The following is a 12,152-nucleotide window of genomic DNA, read 5'->3' as shown; positions in this document are numbered from 1 at the left end:
CAAAAAATGAACCTAATTTTCAACCCAAACCTAGCTCAAAGAGAAATCTAAAAGTTCGGGCTTAACCCAGTCCGCCCATATTATTTTTTATATATTTTTTTGTATGAAAATAAAATAAAAATAATTGAACACACTGAAATTCAGTAAAATAAGAATTTTCCAACCCATTGAAAATAGATTAAAATAAAATAGCGAGAATTTAAAAAACACAAGTAACATTAACAAAATTGACGCAATGTGTTAACACATTTGTTCCTGATTCTGATTTGGAGAACACTTGAGACTCACCTATATTTAATGTTCAATAAAGAAACATAAGAAAATACCATGAAAATATAATAAAGAACCAAGCAGCTCGTCTTGTCTCATAAACATATATATATATATATATATATATATATATATATGGAGAGAGAGGGAATTTAACCTAAGCTAGTAAGTTTGGACAATGAAGAACCATATGATTTTACCCTACAAACTTCAGCTAAAATGTTATCATCTAACTCTTTTTGTTTGACATCTGATACAAGAAAATGAAGAATCCGGACTGGGTTCGTCTATGGGGATGGAGAACGACAAAAGAAACAAGAATTGGAATTGAGTTGTTTGTGGGAGTGAAAAATCGTGGGTTATTTTTGAGTTGTTTGTGGTTTGGGGCCAGTGGATTTAAAATAAATTTTATTAATATATTTTAACATATAAACTATATATTTAATATATTACAAATATAATATATTCGGATTGGGTCAAGCCAAAAAATTCTATCCAAGGCCCGACCCAAATAGAAAACGGGTCTTAAATCTTACTCGAGCCCATTTTGCAGGCCTCGTTTTTTATCCAAACCCTCTCATATTTTTGGCGAATTGCCTAACCCACGAATAAGTCTAATTATCATGTCTGTTACCATGTTTAAAAATTTAGTGTTTTAATCAAAAAAGAAAAGGGCCAAACTGATAAAAGATGTAAACATTGAGCACTAAATTTATCATTATGCCTATGTATATATATACTTACACCGATGTAGCCCTTTCATATATTTTTGTACGATATTTCAACAATCTAATTGTCATATTTTATATTCTATTCATATTGATCATCTTTGTCAAATTTGATATAAATTAAAATTTTCTAATTAATTGTTTTCGTAAAAAAACTTTCAACTGTTCAATAGATAAATATATACAATATTTTATATTGATATGATAGATATATCGATCGACTTAAAATTTTACATGAATGACAATATAATTATATTGATAATTTCAACAGATTAAATCGTTAAAATATTAATCATACAAAATATATGAAATGGTGTATATAAGTGGATCCATCCTTTCTCTCTCAATATATATATTATATATATAGGGTTTAAAGTTAATCATCTAACTATTAGCATGTTTTTGTTTTGGTCACTTAGGTTTCAAATTTTTATTTTAGTCACTAAAGTTATAATATTTTGGTCACTCCTCTGTTAAATCATAATGAAATGTTGGCATGACATTTTTATTGGTATAATAACAAATTTAGCCATCCAATATTTATAAATTCTATCAATTTGGTCTTAATTCATAACAATTTTAAAAAAACTTTAAAATTTAAAAAAATATTTTGAAGTTCATTTTTAGCATGTTTTTGTTTTGGTCGCAAATCGGTTATTTACAATGTTGTATCGCTGTTTTTATGCTTAGAACTTGTTTGATTTGGTATAATTTTGAGTTATTGAGGGCTGAAAAGTGCTTCGAGAGTGAAAGCACATTTTTCTGGGTTATTTTAGGGTGGTTTCGTGACCATACGGGTGACCACATAGGCATCTACCCGCACACAGTTGGCTCACACGACCGTGTATAATTAGGAATTAGAGTTTTTGGGCAAGATTTAGTGCCACACAGCCTGGCCATACGACTATGTGGTTGATTTGGGGAAATTAGTCGATTTCCACATGGTTGTGTCTCTTGGGCACATGGGTGTGTGCGATTAGGTATTAAGGATATGTGATTTGGTGCCACACGGCCTAGCTACACAGTCGTGCGGCTAATTTGGGGATTTAGAGATTTTACACAGGCGGGTGTTTTGGACACATGACCGTGTCTAGTGGGCACACAGGCATGTGAGACCTTCTCACAACCGTGTCTACCCTGAACCCTAATCTAGTGTAATTAGACAGAGAGTTACACGGCCTGTTCATACGGCCATATCCCTAGCTCACACGGACGTATGCCTTAGTCACACAGCCGTGTGCCTCCTCTCACACGGGCGTGTGTTTCCTCACACGAGCGTGTCTCCCTCTCACATGGGTGTGTGTTTCCTCATACGGGCATGTCTCCCCCTCACATGGGCATGTTGACCCCCCACACGGCCTAGGCTTTTCCATATGGTCGTGTGGCTCAAAGTCACCAATTTTTGTTCTATATATGTTTTTTATCTGAAAAGGTGTTTGTGTGTTCCGAACCTTGACTAAGCTTTAGTGAGGGTAGTTAAGACTCTAATCTGGGTTTCGGCTTGTGTGTTATTTGTGACTGTTGTACGAGATATTTGATTCTGAACCTAGTTAGTTATGTGTGTGCATGTCTGTTTCTATCTGACTGTTTGTCGATGTGTTCATTGTTTCTATGAGGTTGTAAGCATACATGCACAAGCATAAAGAAAATTTGGGGTTGGTTGTGAAGAGAAGAAATACTGATTCTGATCTGATCTGGCAGTTTAACTGCAACTTATCAGTACAGTGATTTACCGTACTGTACCGTATGTATGTCAACTTTGCTGCGTACTATTATCTGATTAGGCAGTTTAAACTGCAACATATCTATATAGCGGTTTACCGCAATGCACTGTACTGTATATACGCCAGCCTTGCTATGTATTATTATCTGAGTGGCTTAGTCCACATACATGGTGTGTAGGGTTGGATGGGCCTTTCGAGGTCCTATGTGGTGTGTTTGATTGGATGAGCTTAAACAACTTTTTTGGGGTGTGATTGGGGGACGAAGAGGTGTTTTGGCTGGATGGGTGAGTTTTTAATACTTAACTGCATTCATATGCATCTGGCTGTGAGTTACTTGTCTGTAATCTATCTGTTCATCATAGCATTTATGACTAATTCTGTGCGCATTGAAGTGTTAGCGTAGTGACATTTTGGATTGTGATGATATGTATTATTGTATCGACCTGTTGATAGGTTTATTTGTTGATTATTCTGTGTCTAATTTGGTGTGCTTTGACTGTTGCATATTTTTTGGACGTTGGTTCCAAGTTTACTTTCTATTTCTGAGTATCTCTGTAATTACTTTTCATTATCGAACTATTGTTTGGTTTCTGATATGTAATTCCTTTGTTAGATACGTTTTAAACTCACACTGAGCTCATGTAGCTCACCCCTTAGTGTTTCCCCTTTCAAGTACAATATCGCTTTCTGAAGTTTGGATAAGGTATGCCAGTGGTCTCGGACAGACACGATAAGGAGACATGTTTAAAAGTATTCTTTGCGATTGCTATTTTGGTAAATGGTTTTAATGTAAACAGTTATAAGAACTGTGGTACAATTTTAATTAGGGCAATCTATACACGGTTTTCTTTGGACAAATTTTTTTTGTAATAACGGGACTTTATATCTGAGCATTTTTTCTCTCAGAACTTAAATACTGAAATGTTTTTTGGTTTGTTAAACTAAATTTTCCACGATCACTTCGGTGATCAATGTGACCTTCGGAATTCGGCCTAAACTTTTAGGCTGGGTTTTGAGGTGTTACATGCACCTATCAATTAATAGTATAGCTACGGTGAGCAAAGATATTGTTCCCACGAGGACTAAAAGTACTAGTAATTACTGTCTTTCTATTATTTAACTAAATAATTGGAGTGATTGATTAAAACTAAAATTAACTAAATTAATTAACTAAAAAACACAACAAAGAACAAATCAGGAAAATAAACGATTAACAATCAAGAAGAGAGACAATACCCAGGAAAGAATCCAACTAGACTTCATCTATCATTATCAATCTATATTACGCAATTTCTTCACTAAGCATCTTGATCCATAGAAATACCTAAATTATGCTAATATCTCTCTTCAAGACTAAGAGCAACTTACTCTAGGTTGATTAATTGAAATTTCTTTCTAATTAAATCCCCTATTATCGCATTAACTTGATTTATGGATCCCCCTATTAGATTTGACTCTAATTTGGTAGATTTATGTCGTTCTATTTCTAGGATTGCTGTAACATCCAAAACCCGGCCTAGACGTTATGGTCGAATTAGAAGGATTTCTACATTAGTTTGTTTTAAATCTTTTGATTTAATCAAACTTGGTTGTACGTTTTAAAAGTATAAAACTTGACAAAACTCTCACAAACGTTCAGAAAAAAAAACTGAAGCCCAAAAACACTTATTTCAAACCTAACAATTTAAATAAATTTTGTTGGTTTCAAAAGTACCAATTTTGGATAAGTCTTTTTCGATTAATGCTAACATTTGTTAAAAACTATATAGTTGTTTACAAAAAAAAAATTTAAGACCTACTTACTTTACAAAAAAAACTATATAGTCCGAGCTCCCGCACGTCGTCCAGTCCTTAGTCTAAAGACCACCTGAACCATATTAAACGCACGAGTGAGCTAGAAGCCTATTGTGTGACTCGACCCTCGAACATAATTTTCTTATCGATTTTGCATATACAATAATCAAATTGTAATTTCGTATCATATTACACATCAAAGCATATCATAAAACATATCGGAGCTCATCATATATCAAAACACATTTCTTAACAATTCATATTGTATCAGATTTTTCATCAAATTATATCTTATCATAATATACCGTATCATATTATATCATATCATGTCCTACCCCTATCCCCTACACACCATCTTCGACCAGCCAATTACACCAATATGGAATTATAAGAGTCCATCCATCCAACCACACCAATATGTGGCGATGCACCACTCACATAATTGCAGCTAAGCTGCAATAATTGCAGTATAAACTGCCATATAACACTTCATCCATCATATCATAACCCTCCCCAATACATATGCAAAATCACATTAACATACATACATATCACATAGGTTGTATAGCATGCATTCATAAACAGATTTCATACGGAGCGTAACACAACACATAACTTATACAAATCATAACATATCGTATTACTTATACTAACAGCTATTTTACATACAGGTGTCATACATGTTTTACACATAATTAAACTTTCAGAGTTATCGAACCACAAATCATATGCAAGTTCTTCACTTACCTTAACCGTAGCACATACTAACACATCTTGATATATGTGTCACATTTTGAGTCTTATTTAAGCCTAACGAACCCCATATGATGCATACGGACCCAAATTTCAAGTCCCTCAAATAGTTCCTAATTGAGCCCTAAAATTTGGCAAAAAGGTCCACACGGCCCAAAAACCTAGCCCGTGTGGTCTACATGATCTACAAAGTTTCACACTACAAGATTTCACATGACAGTGTGCTCCACACGACCTGGCACACGACCTACCATATGGTCGTATGGCACACACAGTCCATCATACGGCCTGGCACATGACCGTGTGGCACTAGGCGATTCGAAAATAGCCCTATTTCGTATTTTTCTCAAATTTCAAATAATAAATCGAATTAGTTTCACACACCTAATATTATTTCTAATAATCCACTCAACAAAGCACTCATGAATCCCCGAAGAAAACATCGTTCAAAGTACTTAATTCACTGGAGGTAAATCTAAAGTCACTCGTTCCTCTCCTATTTAGGAAATAAAATCATTATTCACAAAAATGCAATAAAACGTAAACTAAGTGCCAATAGAACTACACCCTTTATCATCGAATAAAAACCATAATACTTACATTTGAATTACTTACACCAAAACTAATAAAGACACAACATGCTCGTATGGACGACAGCAAAGAATCGACAGTAAGAAAGAAGAAAAAACAAAGAAAGAAAGAAAATAGAATAGGGAAGTTACAGGAACAAAAGTAAGAAGAAAAGATGTGGAAAAAGTGGGAAAATTTTGAACGGTAAGAGTGAGGAGTAAAATTAGGAGATGGTTTTCAAAATAAAAAAATAAAAAAATATTCTTAACAATAATCACCCGTATATCCCCACTACATCCATTACCAGATTTCTCACTATTCAAAACTAACCCAACTGCATCCACATGGGTGGCACATACAAGAAATTAAAAAAATATTTTCATTTTGCACGTACGGGGATTCGAACATAAGACCTAAGATTGTATGCAACTCCACTCAATTATGTTAGACCTGCTCTTAAATAGTATCTATTCCTCCTCTGATTCAAGCACATCAAACATGGATTAATAGTCTAGAAATATTAAACCAAGAATTAAGCACACATAGTTGAGAACAATATCAAAATATTTATTACGTAAAAATAGAAATCAAATAAAAGAATTCAACTTAGGGTTCATCTCTCTAGGTATTTGGAAAATTAGTTTATGATAGGAAATAAAAACATCTCAAAACAGTATAACCATAAGAAATAAAGAAACTCATAATAAACTTCAAAGAAATCAAAAGGAGATCTTCAATCTTGATGGAAATCTGCTTCAAAGTTAGCTTCAATGATGATTTTCAAGTTGTTTTCTTGAGTATTCTATGACGACTTACTCCTCTCTTCTTATCTTTGTCATATATGGGGTCTTATAATGCTTGAAAAAAAACCTAAAAATCGCATTTTTCAGCTGCTTGGAGCACGATTTGTGAAATCAACACGATCTGACACATGGTCGTGTGGCTCACAGAACCGTGTGTCCACTCCTAAAAATTGCTACGTTTTTCACTCCTTTTGCTTCCAAATGCTCTCTTAAGTATAGAAACATGATTTTAAAGGATTAGGAGCATAAATTTCATCATTTTAAATTGAATAATCATCCAAAAACGTATTAAAAACGAGATTAAAACATGTTACTTTTAGCACTTATCATTTACTTTTAAATTTTAAATTTTTAAGAATTAGGACTAAATTGATAAAATCTATAAACATTCGAAAGCTAAATTTGTTGTTATACCAAAAATGTAAGTCAATATTATGTTAATATTTAATAGATGAGTGAACACAATATTAAATTTTTATAATATTAATGACTAAAACTTGAGTGAACAAAATAGAAACAACTAATAGGTTTGCTTAAACCATCGTGAAAATGAATAGTTTAATGGAATATCCTCCAACAAATAGCTGAATATAGGAGTGACTTCAAGCTTGGCAGCTAAATACAGAAGCTACAATGGCAAAGTCGAGTAATATATGTTTTAAAGTTAACTTTTAAAGGTATAATTTAATTCCTAAACGGGCCAAGCGGAAAGCTCAATAAACAGGTAAGCAAAGATGGTCGAACCAAACCAAACATTGTGCTTGGTCATACAAAGAAAATCATAAGCGCTATGGAATTTGTCGTGTTTAACGTTGAAATTTTTAAATTAATTTCCCGACTGAGCTATAACAGCCGGCTGAAATACAAATAAATAAAAGCATCTCTTTCATAACAAAAAAATTGTTCTGCTTTTTTGCCTTTTTTTTCCTCTCAACCCTCATCAAAAGCATCATCTCTTTGTTATTTGTCAACATGAACGACTTGCTTACGGTAACTGTCAATCACTTTGCTGTTTTTTTCATCCGTTGTTTTCTAAGTTAAGATCATCAAATCCTTCTTTTGCTTTGATCAATCAAGTGTTTCTTTTTCTTTCTGCAATTTAATGCTGAAAATTGGATGCATGTTTCTGGGCTTATTTCGGATCCCAGTTAGTGTTTACTTGTGGTGAGGAATATCATCCTGGCTTTGTCTATGAAAGTTTCACTTTTTTTTTTCTTTTTTAATTATGTTGCTTTATTTTCTTATTAATGATTTTCCTCTCTTTGTTTGGTTACTGAGAATTCACTAGGAATTGTTTTTTTTCTTCTTTTGTTTGATTGTTCGGTTGATTCGTTGGAACCGATATGGTTTATACATAGGTTTAGAATGTCCTAATTTTCTCCATATAAAGCAAGTTCCGATTTTGACATGTACTGAATTGATTTGAGGGTCATATCCTAGTTTAGTTTGCTTTGTTCTATCAGTTTCTTTTTCATTTTGACAATTTAGTTGCCATAGCTTCATTACACTTTGTTTTAGAACTGAACGATCTCATTATGTCCTGAACTAGGATTCATTTGTGGGCGATGCCAAAGGCCACCGCGATATCGAAATGGGAAGACAGGTTCCCGGACCTGGAAGCAACTCCGACATGGGAATGGAAGCTTTCAATAAGCAGGTCTGCCACATGCTCACAATAGCGAACCAAGTTAGCTCTATGTTATTTGACTTTGACGCTTAATTGACTATTTGCCAATATTAGCAAATTTCCGAAACTTTTTTCCCAATGAGTTGAAAAGTGAAAATCTGCCAATATAGGAAGACTTCTGAAACTTCTTCACACTGATTGTACTGCTCGTTGTTATCATTTTTTTAGCATTTTATTTTGTTCTTAAGTGAAGTTCATCTGATTACTTCATGCCCCTATTCTTCATAATATAGATACAAGAGGTTGAGAAACAGGTGGAAAAGCTCTCTGGGTTACTCAGGAAACTCAAGGTATGTATGTATGAGATGATTTCACCGATTTGAACAATTCAAACAAAACGAAAACCGACTGAACCGAATCAACTCAACTCTACTAATGTAAACTTTTTACAGGATGCTAATGAGGAGTCAAAGTCGGTAACAAAGGCATCAGCTATGAAAGGTAGAAAGCTTTGTTAGTGTACTCTATTAGTGTCTGAGTTACTTGAGAAAAAATAGATATGAAGTTGTAATATGGGAAAAGCTTTGTCATGCTTAATTAAGTTTCATATTGTTGAAATGTGATGTGATTTATTGAAGCTATCAAGAAGCGAATGGAGAAAGATATTGACGAGGTTGGAAAAATAGCACGTAATGTGAAAGCAAGATTACAAGCGATCAACAAAGATGTAAAATTTCTCTTCAAATATCTTAATTTCCAGGCTTTATAGCTATATAACTGAAGCCTATTTGCTGATTGTGCTCGCTTTTATATCCAGAACTTGGCCAATCGGCAGAAACCAGGATGCGAGAAGGGAACAAGCGTTGACAGATCCAGGACCAATGTTACAAAGTTTGTTGCAAACACTTAGTTTGGGTCTTTCCATTTATTTTGAACCAAAATGAGTTGATCCATTACATGATTGTCATTATGATTTCGTCTCCAATTGCAGTGCCATGGCAACAAATTTCAAGGATTTGATGATAGAGTTCCAGGTATTTCTGCACCTCTTTGTTAGCATATTTTAAGATACTATCAGTTTTTCTCATCTCACTATTCTGTTTCAGACACTCAGGCAAAAAATCCAGGACGAGTATCGAGAGGTTGTGGAAAGAAGGGTCACTACAGGTTTAAATACCGCGCTTACTGCTTGCAAGAACTATGAAGCAATCTGATTCTTCTTCTTCTTCTTCTTATTATTATTATTATTATTATTATTATTATTGTTCATACTTAAAATGCTTTTCTTCATTGCTGTTTGAATAGTTACCGGAACCAGACCGGACGAGAAGGTGAGCTTAAGTTCAATGTTGGAACTTTGGGTCTAATCTATATGAATGTTGTTTTAATGTGTCAAAAAATTGTGATCTTATCTTAGACAATTGACCGCCTCATTGAAACCGGAAACAGTGAGCAAATTTTCCAGAAGGCAATTCAAGAACAGGGACGAGGACAGGTTATGCCATTATCATCTTTTGAATTCATCACGCAATGGAACTATAATTGCATTGAAATCTGTTCGGAATGGAACATGTTTTACCAGTTTTTGGTTGAGAACAACTTTGTTATGTGGTTCGGTTTCAGATACTAAATACGGTGGAGGAAATCCAAGAACGGCATGATGCGGTGACTGAGATTGAGAAAAAGCTTCTCGATTTACAGCAGGTGAAAATCTGAAGTCTACACAGAACCCTTAGTATGTACGATAGACCGGCCAAGCTAAGTTACCTATTCTAATAGGACTCTTAATTTTGTCAGATTTACCTCGATATGGCAGTTGTTGTTGGAGCTCAAGGAGAAATTTTAGACAACATTGAAAGTCAGGTTTGCTCTTGTTCTCACATCTTCCAACAGTTGTTCCTATATTTATATAAAATTTGACATATCAATAAGTCATACCCTAATAATTTTGTTGATGACGTTTAAAATTGTGTGTTTTGTATGCTGACAGGTTAATAATGCAGTAGACCATTTACAATCAGGAACAGAAGCTCTTCAAACTGCAAAGCGCTTGCAGAAAAAGTCAAGAAAATGCATGATGATCTCCATTATCTTACTCCTCATTATTGCACTCATCATTGTGCTTTCTATTTTGAAGCCATGGAAGAAATGAACAGGGGAAACTAGACTCCTATAACTCCATCCGTTTCCTTCCTTTTTATTTATTTTGGCGCACGTGATGAATTTCAAAAACCACTTAGAAATACTATAATGTTATGAGAAATGATTTACCTCCACTTTTGACATTACTGTTAAAACTACCCGCGTAGCTATATTAGTTAAAGCAGATGTACTAGAGGTCTTTTTTTTTTTTTTCTTTTTCTGTTCCAAACACTCTTATGAAAAGAAAATGAAAGAACCCTTTAACTATTGGTTTCAGGTAACATTAACAAAATCTTAGTTTGCTAGAGATCATATTAGTAAATAAACACAAAGTTCTCTCCTCTGAAGCATGAATATCTTTTGAATGATTAACAGCTAGTTTCTATAGACTAGGTAAGGTTCTTTATCATTGCAAAGAAAGACGTGTTGCAGCATCAATATAGTTGCAATATAGTTCGAATCACTCAATACCTTGCTATTAGAATGCTTGCCTTTAGGAACTACGTATCTATGATAGATTTGATGCATGCTTGCTCAAAGGCAAAAGAAGACACCTCATGTGCATTGCTATCCAATGTTATCTAAAAGGATACAAGGTAGGAGTTGAGCGAGCAAGTTGATGTGTTGCAGCCTGCAGATTAAGGCTTGAAGGAATAGGGCAGCAATCAAAGTGGAAAGTGGTGTCCGAACAAAGGAGTATATAGAATCTTTAACAAGTGCATCCACTGATTTCATTTAACCCTATGATCTACAAGGCTGACTTTGTTATATTCCTTACTAGTACTTACTACTTACAACTTAAAAAAAGGAATTAAATGAAGTCAATGCATATGAGTACTGCATTGTAGTAGTGTATACACTCTTTGCATTCTATAATGCAACTGTTTGGACTGAGATACAAAAAGCTTGAACAATAGTCTAGTCAAAATAATCCCATTGTCAAGATATACTGGTTTATAGAGCCCTAAGTTACCATAGGCAATGTTGTTAATCGAAAAACCAACTCCCATGCAATCCCGTTGCTAAAATATCCCGCTTCAGTAAGGGATATCTGCAGTTGCAGCTGGAATAAATTGTTGGATTTTTCAGCAAAAAAAGAAAAACAGTAAACAAAATGAAGCAAGAAGACCAAAAAAGGACTAAGCAAAGTAACTGAAAAACTTGAATAATTTCATTCAAATTTTGAATATATGAGAGTTACACAAGTAATTGGACAGTTACCTACTAGTTAACTGCTCCCACTTAATACATATACAAAAAAATAGCTTAACTTGTATACAAAAGAAAGCTGGCATACTAGCCATTACATCAATACAAATCAGATAAAACATCCTACTAACTTTGCTGTCAAATTACAAAAGAACTAGACAAAGTTTCATAGGAACAAAACAAACAAAATGTGTTGCCACAATCGAACCAGCTTCATTTCTTCACTTCAGAACAGTGTTGCTGCTGGAGTTAAGTTGAATTCTGCTGATGGTATTTTGTTGCAATGCAGGCCAAAGCTCAACACTTCTCCTTGGACTGGATGCAACAAACACCAATCTTTCTTTTCAAGACTTCAAACCTGTTGGCTCCTATTGGCTTGGTTAAAACATCAGCCAATTGAGTTTCTGAGCTGCAGTGAATAAGGCTAACTTCCTTCGATTGCTCAGCTTCTCAAACAAAATGAAACTTAATTTTAAAATGCTTAGTCTTACCATGGAAGACAGGGTTTTTAGCTATAGCAACAGCTGATTGA

The 12,152-nt window shown here is 34.2% G+C and overlaps 1 protein-coding gene across 2 annotated transcripts; it reads left to right on the top strand.

Annotated features, from left to right (window-relative positions):
- Positions 1-7,466: 7,466 nt before the first annotated feature.
- Positions 7,467-10,617, top strand: LOC105794297 (syntaxin-132). Of its 2 annotated transcripts, none has more exons than XM_012623406.2 (13): positions 7,467-7,632; positions 8,192-8,299; positions 8,563-8,619; positions 8,722-8,770; positions 8,908-8,996; positions 9,087-9,160; positions 9,261-9,303; positions 9,376-9,436; positions 9,575-9,600; positions 9,687-9,764; positions 9,893-9,973; positions 10,067-10,132; positions 10,260-10,617. In XM_012623406.2, exons 1-13 carry the CDS (start codon positions 7,615-7,617, stop codon positions 10,419-10,421), a joined length of 912 nt encoding a protein of 303 aa, XP_012478860.1. In that variant the 5' UTR covers positions 7,467-7,614; the 3' UTR covers positions 10,422-10,617. The 2 variants fall into 2 exon arrangements, with proteins under 2 accessions (XP_012478860.1, XP_012478861.1); XM_012623407.2 differs by lacking the exon at positions 7,467-7,632 and adding an exon at positions 7,692-7,806.
- Positions 10,618-12,152: the final 1,535 nt, after the last annotated feature.

Source organism: Gossypium raimondii, chromosome 3, assembly GCF_025698545.1.
Source record: "Gossypium raimondii isolate GPD5lz chromosome 3, ASM2569854v1, whole genome shotgun sequence".
Lineage (NCBI taxonomy): Eukaryota > Viridiplantae > Streptophyta > Magnoliopsida > Malvales > Malvaceae > Gossypium > Gossypium raimondii.
The sequence above is the reverse complement of the archived record's forward strand: the minus strand, read 5'-3'. Positions and strand labels throughout refer to the sequence as shown.

Excerpts from the sequence above, each read along its gene's own strand:
- LOC105794297 (XM_012623406.2), top strand. Across the intron at positions 8,300-8,562 it reads TGGAAGCTTTCAATAAGCAG|ATACAAGAGGTTGAGAAACA; the intron begins GTCTGCCACATG and ends TTCATAATATAG. Across the intron at positions 8,997-9,086 it reads TACAAGCGATCAACAAAGAT|AACTTGGCCAATCGGCAGAA; the intron begins GTAAAATTTCTC and ends TTTTATATCCAG.